General features: G+C 36.1%; 2 protein-coding genes across 2 annotated transcripts; one reads left to right on the top strand and one right to left on the bottom strand.

The window, feature by feature from the left end:
• Positions 1 to 3600: 3600 nt before the first annotated feature.
• LOC129416687 (programmed cell death 1 ligand 1) lies at positions 3601 to 8167 on the top strand. Its single transcript, XM_055171053.2, has 4 exons — positions 3601 to 3743; positions 5575 to 5922; positions 6029 to 6313; positions 6546 to 8167. The coding sequence occupies exons 1-4, from the start codon at positions 3683 to 3685 to the stop codon at positions 6767 to 6769; spliced, it is 918 nt and encodes a 305-aa protein (XP_055027028.2). The 5' UTR covers positions 3601 to 3682; the 3' UTR covers positions 6770 to 8167.
• A 5409-nt stretch (positions 8168 to 13576) lies between these two features.
• Positions 13577 to 19662, bottom strand: LOC129415435 (uncharacterized). The gene is made up of 8 exons (XM_055169419.2): positions 19029 to 19662; positions 18843 to 18955; positions 17981 to 18084; positions 16428 to 16602; positions 16211 to 16325; positions 16035 to 16120; positions 15842 to 15930; positions 13577 to 14404 (listed from the first exon to the last, which is right to left on the bottom strand). The coding sequence occupies exons 1-8, from the start codon at positions 19506 to 19508 to the stop codon at positions 13677 to 13679; spliced, it is 1890 nt and encodes a 629-aa protein (XP_055025394.2). The 5' UTR covers positions 19509 to 19662; the 3' UTR covers positions 13577 to 13676.
• Between the last annotated feature and the right edge of the window lie 286 nt (positions 19663 to 19948).

The following is a 19948-nucleotide window of genomic DNA, read 5'->3' as shown; positions in this document are numbered from 1 at the left end:
GAAGATGCTCATGACCCAGTCGACTAGCCATCACAATTTGGCCCCTGTCAAAGTCGCTCAGATCCTTACACTTCCCCATTTTTCCTGCTTCTAACACAGTGGTTTTCAAACTTTTTCGACGTAGCCCCCCCCATGTATGGTGCATCCCTTCATGGCCCCCCAAATAAATTTTATGACATAAAACATTCCAAAACTTAAAATTTAAATTAAACAAAGCATATGAAATGATTTAATATAGTGCTGTTTTTAGTAGCCTCATTCTGAGGTTTAATTACACAGAATTCATAAATGAATGTATTTCATAAAATGTTATTAAACTGGGACCCCCTGGCACTATCTGGCCCCCCAGTTTGAGAACCACTGTTTTGACACATCAAGAAGTTTGTCCTCAAAGTTTTGATATAAAATTTTTATGTTGATATAAAAACAAAAAGGAGACTAAATTAAGGGTTAAAATAGATAGAAGTTATTGTAAGGCAATACATTTATAATTATGTGCAAATAAACTCTTTATTTATTATTATATTTCATTTATTAACATTAATAAACTGTATATTATAATAAACAGACAAATAAAGGGATGCGATGTGGTTCCGGCTCTATTCTGGAATATGAATCCCCACCCTTACCCCAACACAATACAGTCAGTCTAACAATGATCAACGCTATTGTTATCTGGTTATCCTGATATATCCTGATTTATTAAGCTTTAGTCACCCCGGTTAAAGTGGGCAGGGCTACCTAGAGTGAATTGCCCTAATGTGGGACACTTGTTGAGGGACACTTGTTGAATTTCAGACTTCTGTGAAATGTAGCTTCTATTTGATGATTGCTCCACCCTCATACATGACATTTAAGTGATCATGTGATATTTTATTTTTGTGATGTTTCATTTGGTATTTATTTATGCATTTTTGGGGGCCTACATACACTAGACCTTAGAGGGCGGTTAACCCGGACTGGGATTAGACTAGTCCAAGACGAAAATATAAGAGCTGTCCAAACTGAAAACAACTTGGTGTCCCACTTTAGGACAATTCACCCTTTGTGGATTTTAGATTGTGTTTATTTGTCTAACAAATTGCCAACAATGAATCATCACTTTTTTCTTTTTGTCATCATGTGATAAGAAAATAGTTTGATGATGATATATTTTCTTAGGTCTTCCTGAAATTTGATAGGCTACTGGTCTTTACATGTCTATTTTACAATGACATTGGCCGCGTTTACATGCACCCTAATAATGCGATTATAATGGGATTTTGTCAATACTGCGATTATACTTTACCTCATGTAAACGCAATAATTCGATAAAAATAATACGATTAAGCTCATAATCGCAGTAAGTATTATCGCATTAGAAGAGGTGGCGTACGCCGTTTATAATCGCAATATGCGTCCATGTAAACGCGTTAATCGCATTTATACCGCACTAACTGAAGTGCTCGTGTGTTTAAGTCACGCACCTTAAGCACAAATTCATTTTAAACTAGACATTAGGAAGTTTTACATGAACTCTGCCAACACGACTCGCTGTCAGCAGTCTGCCTTCATTCAGAAACAGCTCAAATAACACGACAGCAGTGTATAAAAGCTTTAAGGGACATTATAACGATAATTATAATAATAAATTTATTAGTGACCACATCATAATGATAACTTCATGCTAATTCGCTCAACGAGCGCGGCATTACCTAATATTGGATATTTCTTGTAATGAAAACTTTTTTGGAATTGTTTACATGTCATTGAATATGTATGCTGTTCTTGTTGCATTTACACAGCGGGTGACCAGCAGATGTCCTCAACTCGCTGCGTTTCGTGTAACTAAACAATGAATGTAGTAGTTTAATATCTTACCTTTAGTCAGTGTGGTAGAAAAATTTCACAGCAACAACTGCATCAGCTCTGGATACCTGAGGTAATCTTATGTTATAACCTCAGCAATGAATGAGCTTTCTACTACATTTTAAGTGCGCGTGCACTTCAAGTTCAAATAGATTTGATTGGCTGTCAATGGTTTATCGTTCATTATGTGCAAAAATCGCTATCGTTATAGTTGTTGTGTGAACTCTGCTATTATCTTTAATATAAAACTATTTTTAAAACTATATTTTTATATCATGTGAACGCCCTTTACAGGCACTGTCATATTTATATCTTCATCACGGCACCGGATAATGAAATACATCTATAACAACGTGTTTGTCATTTAACGTAAGTAAATTAAAACAGTGGACCATATATGTGAGTTCATCATTTGTGCTCTGCATTGGGTTATGTGAATAATCCGAAAATAAAAACTGCATGTAAACCAGAGTGAAGAGGTTAGCTCCAGTCATGTAAACATCTTACTGCGATTAAGACCTTACTCGCATTACTGGAAATAATCGCATTATTGGTGTGCATGTAAACGTGGTCATTGAGACCTGTACGTTATATTTTACATCACAAGTTCAGCCCAGGAACAGTCTCCGCAGTTTTTTTGGTTAAAAAGTAAGGTTTACAGCAAACTTTACCGTTCTAATAACAAAACTCATGCCTCATAATCAGAACATTACAATGATTGTAATACGCCGATGATATTCAAAACAAATTAAACAAAGTGATATTACCCTGTCTGACCGGTTTAAAAAATTTTTTTTCATGTGATGTGGGAATCTCCTGCTTTTACCTTGTAAGTACTTACACACACACACGTGTTATATCGCACTAATGCTTTACCCCATGAAACAAAATTAGATAATTTAATGCGTATAAATAGGAAAAATGCTTTAAGGTACATGGCAAATACAAAACATGTTTTTTAAATCTACAAAACATAGTTAAATTATTTCATTAATTTTAGTTTTTTAATGGTATGCCTTTAAATATTTTCCTGAAAAGTGGAGATCTTTACAGTCACGGGGTGATAAATATTGTATTTTATGATTTAGATTGTTTTCTATCAAATAAAAATAAAATAAAATAATGGTGACAATGCTACACTGCGACAAAATATCTTGTGACGCAGCATTTTCCAAGGCTTGGCGAGCAGAAACCACATATAGCTAGAAGCTTTGTTTATACATTCGCCAGATTCCGCACATACAAATAAAGACACACCTTTGTTCACACGAATGAATTATCGCTGCAAATGAGACCAAAGTTCAAATCCAGAATGTATAGCAAAGTTAAAGGGGAAAACATGAAATAACATAAAAATAACATGAACATAAAAATAAAATGAAAAAATAAACACAAAACATCTACATTTTATTCACGGTTGACAAAAAATGTCGTTTCAAAGGTAAAACAAATTAGACAGTTAAACCTTCAGGTATCCGGCAGATGTGCTTTAATATAGGCTAACAAAAAAGAAGACTACATGCACTCTCTACATCCACAGACTTCAACTATCTAAATCTACCACAAAATCTATATCGTCTAAAAACATGTCTCTGTTTGTTGTGGAAACAGGAATGTGTGTGTAGCCTATTGTAGACTATAGCAGAAACGAGTTGTGCCTAGAAGCATCTGTGTGTTTGTCTAGCAACGTAGGAGGAGCTAAGTAGCCTACTTACTTAAGGCGAGACTAAAAAAAATCAAAGTTCACTTGCAGTGATCGGGAGAGGATCTCTGGTGTTTTGCGATCTACGGTTTTCCCAGGATTCACCTTGAATAAGTGTGCGTGGAGCGTGATATGAACCTGAAACTTCGAGTCTTCTGCCTGTCTCTCCTGCTTTTCGAAGCATCTTGTTTCAGTAAGTCAATTTAATTTACCAAAATCAGTACTAATAAAATTAATATGAAACTCTAACATAACATCTTCACGAAGCCTTTCTGATCATAGAACAAAAGTTTACAAAAGTTATGAGTTTACTAAAATATTAGTTTATTAGCAAAGGTTCTCCGTTCTTTTTATAGACTATTTTACTATAAAGAACGTTTTGTAAAACAGATAAGTTCTTAAGGAATCGCGTTCCTTAATTTTTTTAGGAATGGGACATAACCGTAAATCTAATGTAACATAGGACTTAAAACAAACTTATTAAATCAAATCCATTCGGTTTTTATGGTGTTAGGGAAACGTTTAAGGTAACTTTTTTTATTAAACACATACATCTATTAAACCATTGTACATATTAAAACCTCTAATTAATGTTTATAAATGGTTAAAAGTGTAACAATGAAAGTAAATGAACTTTAAATGTATAAATTGTAAATAAAATTGTATATTAAAATAAAAAAATATTATTACACTATATGCAAGTCTTTAATAGAAGGGTTTAGAATTAAACAAAAAAAATAAATAAACCAATTTAATTGAAAGGTGCAGTGTGTAATTTTTAAAAAGATCTCTTGACAGAAATGCAAAATAATATACAAAACTATATTATCAGGAGTATATAAAGACCTTTTTATAATGAACAGTTATGTTTTTATTACCTTAGAATGAGACCTTTTTATCTAAATACACTGAGGGTCCCCTTACGTGGAAGCCGCCATTTTGTGTCACCATGTTTCTACAGAAGCCCTTAACGGACAAACTTTTTCACTAAGTTGTCTCCGTTGATGACATGTTTTTCTTGTGCCAGCTTCCATAGCTTCTCTATGTGTTTCAAAAGTGAGGGGTGAGCAGTGGACTAAGCCGTTGCTTGGAATTCGCAACCTCACCACTAGATGCCGCTAAAATTTACACACTGCACCTTTAACTAATTGTAATGATTAAGATAATATGTATGAAGTTGGATTTAGTGACACACTCAAAGAAATTGAAAAATAATAAAATTGATAAAGAGATCAAATTTATGCCCAATCCTCCTAAAACACTCTTTGTCCACTAAATGGTGAAAAAATCCTGGTTGCCTTAAATATTTAAATATTTCATTTTGGATTAACGTCATTTCAACTTACTCTTTACAAAGTTTAGTTTAAATGACTATCCAAGTTGATTATCATGAAAAATTTAAGCAACCACATTTTTTTTACAATGGAGAACACATCAAAACTTTTCACAAATTTAAAAAAGAACTTAATCTGACAGTGGAAAAAAGACAGATGGCATGGCCCTATGTAACTCTATAAAAGGTTTGTTTTACAACAGGCTTTATGCCCAGCTGCACTACTTCATGAACTTCAGCCAGCTCCTTGTTTCCTGTCTGCCATTATTGGACAAACTGATTAATCCAGGTGTGTCTGATTATTGTTGTTGTGACTACTGAGGTCAGGCACACCTGGATTAATCAGTTTGTCCAAAAATGGCAGACAGGAAACAAGGAGCTGGCTGAAGTTCAGGAAGTAGTGCAGCTGGTCATAAAGCCTATTAACCTCTCATTAGTTTTGCCTGCACACCCCTACTATAGGAATCCTATTAAATACAACATAGAATTAAACAATTTTGCAGGTGAACTGAACCAGTCCTTTTCTTAGACAACTGAATTGTATAAGTCCTGAGCCTTATTTGTCCAGTTGCTACTTTGCAGTAAGGAAAACTGTGATAAGTGCTACAAGAAATGTCTTTGTGGGTCCCAAATGTTGTTTTATGCAATTCAGATTGTCTCTAACATAATTTTCTCTCTTTTTTCTTTTCAGCTGAGTTTGAGATTACCGTGCCCAGTGGTACTCTTATTGGGTTTTACCACGAAGTGCTGATCCTGCCCTGCACTTTCCCAGTGGACGGCTCATGGGATCTGAGCAGCACTGTTATCACCTGGCAGCGTGGACTGGATGTTGTCCACAGCTTCTATTACAGCCGGGACCAACTTGACCGTCAGAATACGCTCTATGTCAAACGCACTAGCCTGTTTAATAGAGAAATGGCAAAAGGAAATGCATCACTCAGACTGGACAGAGTCACTCCGGAAGATGCTGGCGTGTACACCTGCTCCATCAGCACAAACTCTGGCAGCCAGAAGAAGAGTTTTACAGTAAATATTGCAGGTAAATACACTGTTTACAATATTACAAGATAAAGCAATCTCATGTTCTCAGATCAGAGTAGCAATCCACTGTGTTTTAAATGAATGTCTATGTTCTGTTGTTTCAGCGTTCTACTCTGAGCCTCGTCTGCAGTTTTTTGTGCTAAATGATTGGGTCAACCTGCTAGTGACTTCAGACGGTGGATATCCATCACCTACATTTCAGTGGCTGCTAGAAAACTCCGATATCACCAACCAGACACAAACACACATCACACAGGACACACACACAGGACTTTACAATGTGTCTAGTAGAATAAATCTCACTGAAGTCACCAACTCTTCTCTGACTTTCATACTGCACAACAAGCTCCTGGGACAAGACATAAGGAGAGAGATTCAGCTGTACTCAGGTCAGGAAACTTTTAAATGCCCTATAAGAATAACATACAAACACCCACTCTTATCACTGTGTAGTGAATGTCAGATCTTACAAAATCACCAAAATGACACTTGATACAATTTGATATTGAGATGATTGTCAAAAAACTGTTTGGAATCTACTTCTCACCACATTCTTTATTGATTTTGCGTTTTCCTGTGATAGAAACAGTGATTCACGTAAATGTTTCATTTCCTATACAGATAAGAGAGAGAAGCGAGAAGAGTCAGTTTACAGATGTCACGCATGCTTCGCATTGATCCCTGGAGTTCTGCTGCTGGTGCTGATCATAATAAGTCTGATGATCGTTTTCATTAAAAACAGAAGAACTAAACAAAACCGCTTTATTGGAAAGGAACTTTCTGCAACCAAAGCACTTAATGGAAAACTTAATGGTCATTCAAACATCTATGTACAAAGTGTATGAATCCTGGAATTTGAAGGACTTTTTTTCTTTATAACTTATTTGACCTGTGCAGCTTTGACCAAAAAGTATGTATTATATATTGGTAAACATTTCAATGCATTTTTTAAGCCATCTGTTAAACACAGCGAATAGTATTGTCTGTCATCCAAACTAATCATATGAACAGTATTCAGTGAGGTCTTAAACACCTTATATGGGTACTCTTTCACGAATTATGGTATTTTAGTTTTTGGAGAAGAACATTAAAGGCGCTCTAAGCGAATCTGTGTGACGTTACTTTTTGTTGATGTTTGAACTATTTTCAAACAAACTGAGCATAGCTAACTCCTCCCCCTACCTTCCGTGCTTTCATGAACGCGTCTAACCCCCACCCATAAATCGTTCTTGTCGCTTATTGGCTGGAACACTTTGTTGTTATTGCAGTTTGTGGAGCCTGGGCTGTCTACAGAGATTTTTTTACAGTTTGATCAGCGGACAGGCAGCAAGCAGATAGTGAGGAGATGTTTGCTGTATGTAACAAAAAATGTTTTATGGTCTAAAACGCGTGAATTCGCTTAGAGCACCTTTAATCATAATTTCTTTAGCTACATCCCGCAAATTTCCTTGCAAAATATTTGATAGAATTGTGTTGATTTTTTTAACCAAATTTCTGGTCCCATTAAAATGACACTGGAGTAAACTATTTTTATATTTTATTTACTATTTATTAGTTGATTTTTTCAACCAAATTTCTGGTCCAATTTAAATGGGTCTGGAGTGAATTTCAAGTTTAAATATTTTAAAAGACAGCATTTAATGGATCATGTAAAATCATTGACCGTTTGCCAGTTTCTACAATCTACACTGTTACTGTTGACTTTGTTGTCATGTTCAATAAATTATGTCAGGATTATTTAAAGTAGACACTGGCCATGCTTCAAGTCCTGTGATCTGTGCTTTAAAAGCGCTGTTTTGTCATGATTGTTTTGTATAATTAAGACAAACCGTTTTGTTACATGAGTGTTTATGTGATGAGTATTCATTTGATTTTGTCAGAAATTTAAGGCAACATACTTTGCTAAGATCATAATGGGTCATATACTGTATTTGTAATGCCAGATTATTTGGTGCTATTTTTAAACTACCTGCGGGCAGGTTCTACAAATTGCATGACTATTTATTGAATCTTGGTTTCATCAGAACGTGAATTAAAGAAAGGATGAAACGGACACATTTTAAAGATGACATTTTTAAATGTTAGCGTTTTACTTTTCATGTATTTATTGTATTGGTATTTGACTCACTGTGCTATAGTTTTTGTCAGCAATGACTGTAAAAGTCATGTTTATATGTTTGACCCATAAAAAAACAAGCTTCAAAGTTCAAATAAAACAATGTTCTGACTCACAAGTAAGATAAGTGTTGTCTGTGTTTGTATAAACTTTACAATGCGAGTGGATTATACAGGATTACATAAAAGGGCTAAATATGGTCATCTTATTCTCTCCCAAATTCTTCTTTCAACACTATTCTCCATCAGCTCCAGTCCAACTGAAAACTGGAATCTAAAATATAACAGAAATATGACTAATTTCTGGTTGTTTAACCCACTTTCGTTTAGTTTCACTCTAGCCACTAAAGCCAAGAAATACTATAACGTTACTTATTTGACATCTAGTTACCTCATCTCTTCCTTAAACGCATCAATTTCTATAATGTACTGTATATAAAACAACATACAGTAAATTTGGTAGATACTATTTGAATGCTGTTTAATAAAATAAGGTTTTTTTTGCTAATTAGATCAATTTTTGTCCCCTTAAAAGAAATCGTGTGAAAAGAGTGTCATTGTGGAAATAGTGTGATTCTGAAACCCGATGTTTATGCAAGTAAAATGTCTTACACATTTATTTTCTGATTCATACTGCACAAGTATGGGACAAGAAATAATTCAAAGATGATTACTTTAGAGAAATAGTTCAGAGATTCAGCTGCAATGCCCTAAAAAAATAAAAAAATATGTAACAAGCGACTAATTAAATACTTTAACATGGATACAAACCTACTCTGTCTCTGTCTGAAGTTAGCAAAATGAGTAGGTTGAATTGAGGTTGATTGTGATACGGTTTCATTTTGAGATGATTGTCAAAAACTGTTTGCAATCTACCTGCATTTCCCACAGTCTTAACAGATTATGATGTTTCCTGGAACTGTGATTCTCTCATGTTTAATTTCCTTGTATAAAAAAAAATCAAGAAGAGCCAGTTTACAGGTGCCATTGATGCTTAACACTGATCCCGGAAATGTTGCTGCTGCTTATCAAAATAAGCGTGGTGATTGTGTTCATTCATAAGAATTCCCTCTAAAGGAATTTACTGAAACTCAAGCTCTCTCAGTGGAAAACTATGATGATCAGTTAAAAATCTGACGTAATAAACGTATGAATCACTTCCTGGGACCAGTTGTTCAAAAGTAATCCATTTGGAATTCAGATATCAGATTAGATCCAAAATTTCAAAATGGGTTGTTCACAACAAAAAATTTATTCTGAATCCAATCTAGGTTTTAATTTGGATCAAATCCTCACCTTGTGCTGGTCAATTTTTTTTGCAAGATTGACATGTGATCCCATTTAGAACAGTAGTCTAATCCAAATTTGCTATTCTGAAAAAGTGTGTATCTGGATCAGGGTGAAAAAAAACAGGACAAAAGTTAGAAGTTTACCTGGATAGAAAAACATGGGATTCCATTTTGATCCCAATTAAACATTTCGAACAACTGGCCCTTAGAATTTGCAGGACAAATAGAAAATAGAAAATGCTCCGGAGGAACTGCAAAAGTGTGCTTGGTTGGGTGTGGTCACTAACGTGATTTGTGAAATGTAAAATTTTAGAATGTTTTTTTAGGGTATCCTCACATTGGACTGCCAAGTTCATGTACAAAGTTTAGCTTCAATATGTGAAAGAGTTCCTGAGATATTAACTACTTCCTGTTTGGTGACTACGCCATGGGTATCTTTTGGGCTGTGATGGGCAAACACTTCCTAAAATCAAAAATCCTTCTAGCACGTTTATGAGGCTTGACCCAAAGATCATGTACGTCCAGTTTCGTGAAGTTCGGACAAAATTTGTGACCTGTGAATCTTTTTTTGGGTTTTCTGTTCAATCAAATATGGAGGAAGAACGACATGGATCAACTTCCTGTTTGGTGACTACGCCATGGGTATCTTTTGGGCTGTGATGGGCAAACACTTCCTAAAATCAAAAATCCTTCTAGCATGTTTATGAGGCTTAACCCAAAGATCATGTACATCCAGTTTCGTGAAGTTCGGACAAAATTTGTGACCTGTGAATGTTTTTTTGGGTTTTCTGTTCAATCAAATATGGAGGAAGAACGACATGGATCAATGACATCATGTCTTCAAGCAACTTAGACCGGCACAGTCGCAAGAGCTGAATAATAATAATAAAACTTATGAAGAACAATAAATGTGCTTTTGGCAAGCACACTTAATAAAGGACTATTTTTTATAATGTATTTGAATTAGCAGCTTTGACCAAATGGTATGTCACTTTCTAGTAATATGTGATGCTGATATAGGGTGGCCATTCGTGCCAGTTCCACCGGACAAGTCCTGAACATGTTTTCGGGTGCCTTCTCCGGAAGTCGCGTTGCTCGACCGCATACGTCATCGAGGTTCTCACATTTCAGTTAAAATACATTCGAAAACTAAGATCTATTTCTTTTAAGACATACAATCATTGTAGTTTCATTCTTACCTTGAAATGTAACGGTTGCTTTTCTGAAATTTAAACCCGAAATATTAAACCTTGATGACGTATGCGGTCGAATGGCCACCTTTAAGAGATAAAAAGCTAATAGTATTGTCTGTCCCTCACCTAAGTACATCAACAGTATTTGGTGAGGTCTTTAATATGGGTACTCTTTCAAGACTGATGGTATTTTAGAATTTGGAAAACAATTTTGTATAGTTTCTTTTGCTAGATCCTGCTCCCTGCTAAATATTTGATAGAAATATGTTCTTGATTTTTTTTGACAGAATTTCTGGTCCTATTAAAATGAGACTGGAGTAAAATTTTATTTTTTTTGTGCTGTAATCATTTTAATAATTTCAAATAAAAAGATTACCCAGCATGCACTGGATCATAACAAATTTTTTGCATTGTTTGACCATTTGCTAGTTTTATCTGGACTGTTGCTGTTGATTTTGTCACAATCCTAAATTGCACCGGTGTGAAAAAGTGTTTGCCCCCTCCAGATTTATTAGGTTTTTGCATATTTGTCACACTTTAATGTTTCAGATCATCAAAATTCAAAGACTACACAACATTACGTTTTAAATGAAGGTTTTTATTATTAAGGGAAAACAAAGTCCAAAACTACATGACCCTGTGTGAAAAAGTGTTTAACTTAAAGGAATAGTCTACTCATTTTCAAACTATGTTATTACCTTAACTAAGAATTGTTGATACATCCCTCTATCATCTGTGTGCGTGCACGTAAGCGCTGGAGCGCGCTGCGACACTTCGATAGCATTTAGCTTAGCCCCATTCATTCAATGGTTCCATTTAGAGATAAAGTTAGAAGTGACCAAACACATCAACGTTTTTCCTATTTAAGACGAGTAGTTATACGAGCAAGTTTGGTGGTACAAAATAAAACGTAGCGCTTTTCTAAGCGGATTTAAAAGAGGAACTATATTTTATGGCGTAATAGCACTTTTGGGAGTACTTCGACTCGGCGCAGTAACACCCTCCCTCTCCCATTATGAGAGTGAGAAGGGGAGCGGACTTTTCAGGCGAGTCGAAGTACTCCCAAAAGTGCTATTACGCCATAAAATATAGTTCCTCTTTTAAATCCGTTTTGAAAAGCGCTACGTTTTATTTTGTACCACCAAACTTGCTCGTATAACTACTCGTCTTAAATAGGAAAAACGTTGATGTGTTTGGTCACTTCTAACTTTATCTCTAAATGGTACCATTGAATGAATGGGGCTAAGCTAAATGCTATCGAAGCGTCGCAGCGCGCTCCAGCGCTTACGTGCACGCACACAGATGATAGAGGGATGTATCAACAATTCTTAGTTAAGGTAATAACATATTTTAATATTGAAAATGAGTAGACTATTCTTTTAACTGTGGTTTATCACACCCGAGTTAAATTTCTCTAGTCACACCCATACCTGATTACTGCCACACCTGTTCACAATCAAGAAATCACTTAGATAGGACATGCCTGACAAAGTTTAGTAGACCAAAGATCCCCAAAGGTTACACATCATGTTGAGATCCAAGGAAATTCAGGAACAAATGAGAAAGTATTTGTAATCTATCAGTCTGGAAAAGCTTATAAAGACATGTCTAAGCTTTGAGGCTCCAGCAAACTACAGTGAGATCCTTTGTCCACAAATGGGGAAAAAAGGAACAGTCATGAACCTTTCCAGGAGTGGTGAGCCGACTGACCAAAATTACCCCGAACGCAGCAACAACTCATCCAATAGGTCACAAAAGCCATCATCCCACAACAACATCTAAAGAACTGCAGGCCTCACCAGCCTAAGTAAAGAAAAACATCTGGATGATTCCAAAGACAAACGAGACAAAAGTTGAACTTTTTGGAAGGTGTCTAATTACGTTTGGCATAAAAGTAACACCGCATTTAAGAAAAAGAACATCAAACCAACAGTAAAATATGGACTGGGACTTTTTTACTGCAAGACTTGCTGTGAAAAATGGAAAAATATTTTGAAAGACAATGTCCGGCCATCAAGCTGAAGCAAACTTTGGTTCTGCAGCAAGACAATGATCCAAAACACACCAGCAAGTCCACCTCTGAATGGCTGAAGAAAAACAAAATGAAGACTTTGGAGTGGCCTAGTCAAAGTCCTGACCTCAATCCTATTGAGATGATGTAGCATGACCTTAAAAGGGCAGTTCATGCTCGAAAACCCTCCAATTTGGCTGAATTAAAACATTCTGGGAAGATGAGTGGACCAAAAAGTCCTACACAGTGCTGTAACAGACTCATTGCAAGTTATTATCGCAAACATTTTTTCACACAGGGTCATGTAGTTTTGGATTTTGTTTTCCCTTAATAAAAAAAAACCTTCATTTAAAAACTGCAGATTGTGTTCACATGTTATCTTTGACTATTTAAATTTGTTTGGTGATCTGAAACGTTAAAGAGTGACACATGCAAATAAATCTGAAAGGGGCAACACTTTTTAACATCACTGTATGTCAGGATTACTCAAAAGGAAGACTGTTACACCCATCACGCTTCATGTGAAAGCGTGTGAAGAGTATTCATTTGATATTGTCATGAGTTTAAGGCTAAATCATTCAAACTGTATGTTTAATGCTAAATTATTTGAGGCTATTTTTCTAACTCTGTTGGCAGGTTTAACAAAGTACATTACAATTCTTAAAATATTTATTGAATTATTGTTTCACCAGAACGTTTTTGGACATTACGGCTAAATTTAGTATGTTTTAATTAAGCTATTTTTAAAAGTTAGCCTTTTACTTTTCATTAATTTATTGTATTGATATTTAACTCAAAGTTCAACCACTGTATGGTTTGCTGACAGTAAAATTACTGTAAAAGTCATACTTGTCTGTTTGACCCATAACCAAAAACAAGCTTTGAAGATAAAATAAAACTATGTTCTGACTCACAAATGGGACAAGTGTACATGTTTGTACAAACTTTACAATGCGAGTGCATTAAATAGGATTATATAGATTATATAAAATGAAAAATATGGACACGACTCTCCATTCCAAATTTTGACATCAGTAAAGAATAAACGTTTTCTGAAGTATGAACTTTAATTGTTCAGCGTCACCCAGTTTTGTTTATTCCTCAAAAGAACAAAAACAAAAAAGACGGTTCAAGAAGCTTTGAATCATTTGTCTGAAATAAAATAATATTCTGGGTCTTTCGCAGTGTCTAAACTTCTCACAACACCCTTCTCCATCAGCTCATCCAGTCCAACTTGAAACTCTGATTCCTCTTCAGACTCTGAATATGATGGAAAACCCAAATGCCCATATTTTGAGTTAAAGGATGACAGAATTACTTCATGTGGTTCCTCTTCACCCAGTCTCGAGTCATCCATTGTAGAACTTTCCACTATCTCATCGACCAAACCTGTCATCCTTATTGAATCTTTTCCCTTACCAAAAACCGCCTTTGGCCAGTAACTCTGCCCCTTCATCAGATTCTGTCTCATCCCATGTTGTGACCAGCCCAAAGATGTAGCAGGCTCCATGGAGTCTACTTCCGGCATGGTTTCTTTGGTTTTCAACCTTGTATTCACCTTTGGCCTTTCAGACTTTACAAAGCTTTCACGAGTAGCCATCAATATCTCCACATCACCCTCTTTGAGATCCACTCTGCTGGTGTGAGACTCGTGTTTCTTAGCATGGTCCTCAGAAGATCTCAAAGTGACAGAAGCAACAAAATCCTGGTGAGTATGTGACCTTTGGGGATCTTTGGCCAGCTTGGCTTCAAACCAGATTGCATCATCTGTGTTATGAGCCAAAAGAGTGGAGTCCAAAGTTGAAGAACCAAGAGGTGAGAAAGGAGAAGTCACAGGATCACTGAAGACTACTTGATCACTGCTTACGAACCCTAACACAGAAATGAGAGGTTATGCTTCAAATTCATTTGACAAGGAAGATAAGCACTAATATCTAATCTAAAGAAAGCTATTTTCAGTTTTACAGCAATACAAACTCTAATAGATCTATAAATAATTTTGGGTAATGTGTAAGACAACCATGATTTGCTAAAAAAAAAGGATCAAAGATGAAGTGTATATTTATCTACTTTTGCGTTCAAATTGTTTAAGCAATATAACAGGACATGGCAAACAATGATTTGATATCGGTCTTTGCTTTTTTATCTCTATATGAGCTTAGATACAACACACTAAGTGCATCTGACATGGATTCTGCCAACACAACAGTATTTCCGAATGACTTGAGGCCAGGATTAAGTGGATTTGAATACGTTTTGAAGTATTTGATGGACGTATTAAACCGGCCAAAAGCATTCAATTATTATTAATATCTCATTTTTGACATAGGTGGCATATAGAGGCTTTTGCATATATATAAATATTCAAGGAACAGTCCACTTTCTTTGAAATTAAGCTAATTTTCCAGCTTCCCTAGAGTTAAACATTTGATTTTTACCATTTTGGAATCCATTTAGCTAATCTCCGAGTCTGGCGGTACCACTTTTAGCATAGCTTAGCACAATCCATTGAATCTAATTAGACCATTAGCATCGCGCAACAATGACCAAATAGTCTCAATATTTTTCCAATTTAAAACTTGACTCTTCTGTAGATACATCGTGTACTTAGACCGACGGAAAATTGAAAGGTGAGATTTTTAGGCGGATATGGCTAGGAACTATACTCGCAATGATATCACGCAGTGCCCAAAAATAGTCCCCTTGGTAACTTTCAATGACAGGGGACTATTTTCAAGCAGTGCGAAATATCGATGCGTCTCCTGCAGCCATGTTACGGCAGCAAAGTCACTGATTATTACGCCAGAATGAGAGTATAGTTCCTAGCCATATCTGCCTAGAAATCGCAACTTTTAATTTTCCGTCGGTCCTAGCACACGATGCAACCACAGAATAATCAAGTTGGAAAAATATTGAAACTCTTTGGTCATTTTTGAGTTTAATGCTAATGGTCTAATCAGATTCAATGGATTTCGCTAAGCTATGCTAAAAGTGGTAACGCCAGACCCGGAGATCGGCTGAATGGATTCCAAAATGGTAATAATAATAACTCCTTGAAGAACAATAGGGTCCTCACACCGCGGTGTGCTCGGGCCCTAAAAATCAAATCTTTAACTCTAGGGGAGCTGGAAAATGAGCATATTTTTTAAAAAAAGTGAAGTGTCTTTTTAGATATTTTTTTGCATGTGACTATATCACATACTATTTTAGATAAAACACTTTTTTTACTCTGTACATGTGCAGTCATTTTTGGTCAATTTCACACAGGTATGTCAACACTAAACCTTTGACAACCTTGCTTGTACTTGCCTTCATATATTAATCTCTTGGATTTAGTTTGATTACAGACTGAGTCACAGCAGTCACAAACAGAATCATGACCAAACACAGAGATCCACCTGTGAAAGAAATCTGTGTCGTGATATCAAATAAACCTCGAAATAAAAGCAGTTCAAGAGCCATTTGTGACCGAACATAATGCTTCATGATTTTTCTTTTTAACCTGTGTTTTATGTGGTTGTAGAAGCAAGCCTTCTGCACTGGAGTTGGGCCTCCGCCGGAAACCGAGAGCTCACAATGGAGTGAGACCTAAAACAGACAAATCACAACTAGAAAATGACGTCATGGGCAATGAACCAGAAAAACCTTTTCAAACCTTAACTATTAAATCAAACACACCTGGGCATCTGGAGCCTCAATAAACTGAAAAGCACCAAAGAAGAACTGAACAATGTTGTCTGCTTTTGTAAACCTGAATCTAGCATCTGGATTTATTCTGCTTTCTCGAAAACAACTGCATGTGTGCATGGGAGAAAGTTTGGAAGGGAGTCAGCGTGCAAATATGTTGGACAAGATAAAGATTACTTTAACATCCATTTGATGCTGGCCCACTTACCCAAAGTTGTCTATGATGGTGTGTTTAGTGGCTCGGGGCAAATTTTTGGTGGTAGTCACATAACAGCTGTTGATATAGAGTTTAACATCAGGGTACTGATGTCGAGTTGAAACCTGGACATTCACCCTTTGACCCAGCAGATAAACAGCAGATCTCACTGGAGAAGACCACGAATCTAGACCACAAACATGCATACAGTGGGGGAAATAAGTAATGAATATGTCAGTACATATTTTCCAATGAGGTTATTCACATTCAATTTTCACCAGACATCAGTATTAACTGAAGAAATCCACAAATGAGTCCAGGATTAGTCAATTTTCTTTAGAAAAAAAATCCAGATAATTTTTTTCAAGTTTCAAAGGACTCTGAACGATCCCAATCATGGAATAAGGGTATTATCTAGCGAAACGATTGTCATTTTTGACAAAAATAAAATAAAAAATATGCACTTTTAAACCACAACTTCTCGTCTATTTCCGGTCCTGTGATGCACCAGCGCGACCTCACGTAATACGTCATCACGTCAAGAGGTCACGGATGATGTACACAAAACTCCGCCCCAGTGTTTACAAGTGTGGAGAAAGAGTACCGTTCGACGTTGTTGTATGTTGAATGATACTAATTAATGTCTTTGTGTCAGTTTATTGTTTAAAATGGGCCAAAAATGTGTGTTTCATATATGTAACGTGTGACCTTTCCACGTCATTATTTAAAGAAAATGGACTAATCCTTTAAAGTCCATAAATAAAGTTATGTGCATTGGAAATATATGTACTGAAAAAATGTTGACACGTTCAATACTTATTTCCCCCACTGTATATTATTGACAAGATAGAGAGGAACTGAGGCGGGTTGAGAAATTACAAAAAGTTAAAGGGGACATATCATGCTTCAACCTAGAGAATGTGAAAAAGAAAAACCCAGTAGCTGAGTTTTGGCAAACCATTCTGTGCTAGCATGTGAAAAAATAGGTAATTAAAATTTGGCTCCCCCTGTGATGTCAGAAGGGGATAACACCGCCCCTTAATCTGCACTATCCAACCAAAGCACTGCCATTTAGTGCAGAGATCAGACACCCAAAACACACATTTTGGCTCACACCTACAAAGTGACAATTTTAACATGCTATAATATATTATCTATATGATATTTTGAGCTAAAACTTCACTTACGTTCTCTGGGGACACCAAAGATTTATTTGACATCTTAAAAAAAGGCTTGTGAAATGTCCCTTTAGGATTATGTTTTCAAATACATGTTATAAATGACTCAAACTAAAACTGCAGTTCTTGATGGTATAAGTACAAGAGATCTTAAGGTTTGTGCTGATCAACTTTGTTGGGTGATTCACTATATTTTTAATTTAAGTTTGCGATTGGAAAGGGTACTCGTCTTATGGGTTGATGATGTTATATTCTAAATACAGATCATCACAGCATTTATTCCATGTTATCAACATCATTTACAAATAGTGTTGATTCAGAAGAGTTGAAATACAGCACAGGTCATGGTGAAACTGGTTGCTGTGTGATTCACCGGCATGATCTTACCGTCCATCAGTTGGATCCGGAAGTCACCCAAGCGACTCCTGATGCTTTTGCGCAATGGTACAGCCCATGTTGGTCTTACCACTTGATTGTGCACATGATGAGGTCTAAATAATAAAATCATATGATGTAGCATTAGCGGGGCACGAGCAATCGCCAGTGATGTTCAAATTAGGCCTACTGCCTCAAGAAAGTAAATGCAATTCTAGAGATTTTAATGACTAAAGAAAATTGTATTGGTTTTGATGGGAACTATAATGGTCTATGTGGGTCTCTATTGGCAATTAGTTGGGAACCAACAGAACATCTAATCCAACTGGTAAAAGACTCAAAACACACTACAAGTAATTTTGTAATAGTTTTAATCAGTGCTCAAATTGAGGTGGGCTGGGGGATCCGGGACCCCCTATAAGTCGTCAAAATTATACTTAGGGGGTCCCTGAGATATTTTTATTTTAGAAAAAATATGCTGACAAACCCGTTAGTACATTTTGTGAATGAAATTTATGTCAGTTCAAATAATTTGAACAGCTTTTTTGCTGAACGATGCACTCAACTTAAAACACCACTTATAGGCCTAGTACATTTAGGTCCTATCTAGTCAAACTTTATATTTTGAAATGATTAATAAATTAGTTTTTAGCCTTTATACAAAAATATTTTGGGAAGTATTACATAAATCATACATTTGTGTTTACAGGTAGTAATGTGTTGCCATTTTTAGTTTGCTGCTATGTCATGTTGCATAGTGGGGTCCCCCCATAAGACTTGATTCAATTTGAGCATTGGTTTTAATGGTTAACAGCTGATGGTTTGTAATTAGCCTATATTTATTAATTAATATTTATTTGTGACATTATGTTACCTTTCAAAACGACACTCCACACCCACATTCACTCGATGATACCAGAACCAGTGTCGGTCCGAGAGAGGCACGTAATGAAGCACAAATTTGTAGACGATATATTCAGGGAGCACCTTTAATGTAGAAGTTATGTCATACTTAAATATTAAAAAATAAAGATCTAACGTGTTTTAAATGAAAGCTTACCTGTTTTTCACTCTGGCAGTCCGTGAGCGCGTAAATAAACAGCAGGTCGTTGTCTGGCTCGAGCACTCTGTTACTTTTGCAGGTTTCCCCAAGCGTCAACTCCTCAGGGGTGGCGGAAAAACCGTAAAAAATCCGCTTTACCCTTAGGACCAAACCGGTGCTCGAGCAAATCGCAGACACGTCTGGGAGGTGGGTGAATTTGTGCAGGTAGTCGTTGGCAGGTGCACTCATGGCACGAATATCGCCATGGAGCCGCAGCCGCCCTGGTACCGACCCGTTGTGTTGTTTTTGGCCCGTCAGGTCTCGTGTCATTATGAACGAATCCCTCAGAAGTTCTTTCACTGAGTGTTTATCTGTTCGTGGGTGGTCGATTCTTTCATTGACTGAAGATAAAGACGTGACACTGTAAATCAATTTTGAACTAAAGACAATTGCAATTATTACATTTAGAATTACACGAGTGAAAGTGTTTTCTTTCATATCAGGAATTGAGTTAAGTGTGATGTATCTGTTTGTAAGTGTTTTCCTTATTCTTCAGGTAACGTTTATCCTAATTTTACAAACGGCACAATCAAACGAGCTTCTGAAGGTTCGGGTGATTAGGTGTGATTGTCTATTATCAGTGAAAAGTTGATTGACATTATCGGCGCTTGACATGAATATTCGCTCTCGCGATATTATGACGTCACGCGCTGATCGCTCTGCATGAAATCGCGTGACATGAGTCGATAGAGGGCACCAAATCGGCACAAAGATTCTTCAAAAAGTTTTAATGCTAGACATTATAACACACATGCCAAAATAAACAAATACATAAACAATATAGACAAAGCGTATTTGCAGTACACATTTAACAGGTCTTATATACATACGCAATTATGCATATATATTTATGAAGATCATAAAATAACATACATGTA

Source organism: Misgurnus anguillicaudatus, chromosome 11, assembly GCF_027580225.2.
Source record: "Misgurnus anguillicaudatus chromosome 11, ASM2758022v2, whole genome shotgun sequence".
NCBI lineage: Eukaryota > Metazoa > Chordata > Actinopteri > Cypriniformes > Cobitidae > Misgurnus > Misgurnus anguillicaudatus.
The sequence above is the reverse complement of the archived record's forward strand: the minus strand, read 5'-3'. Positions and strand labels throughout refer to the sequence as shown.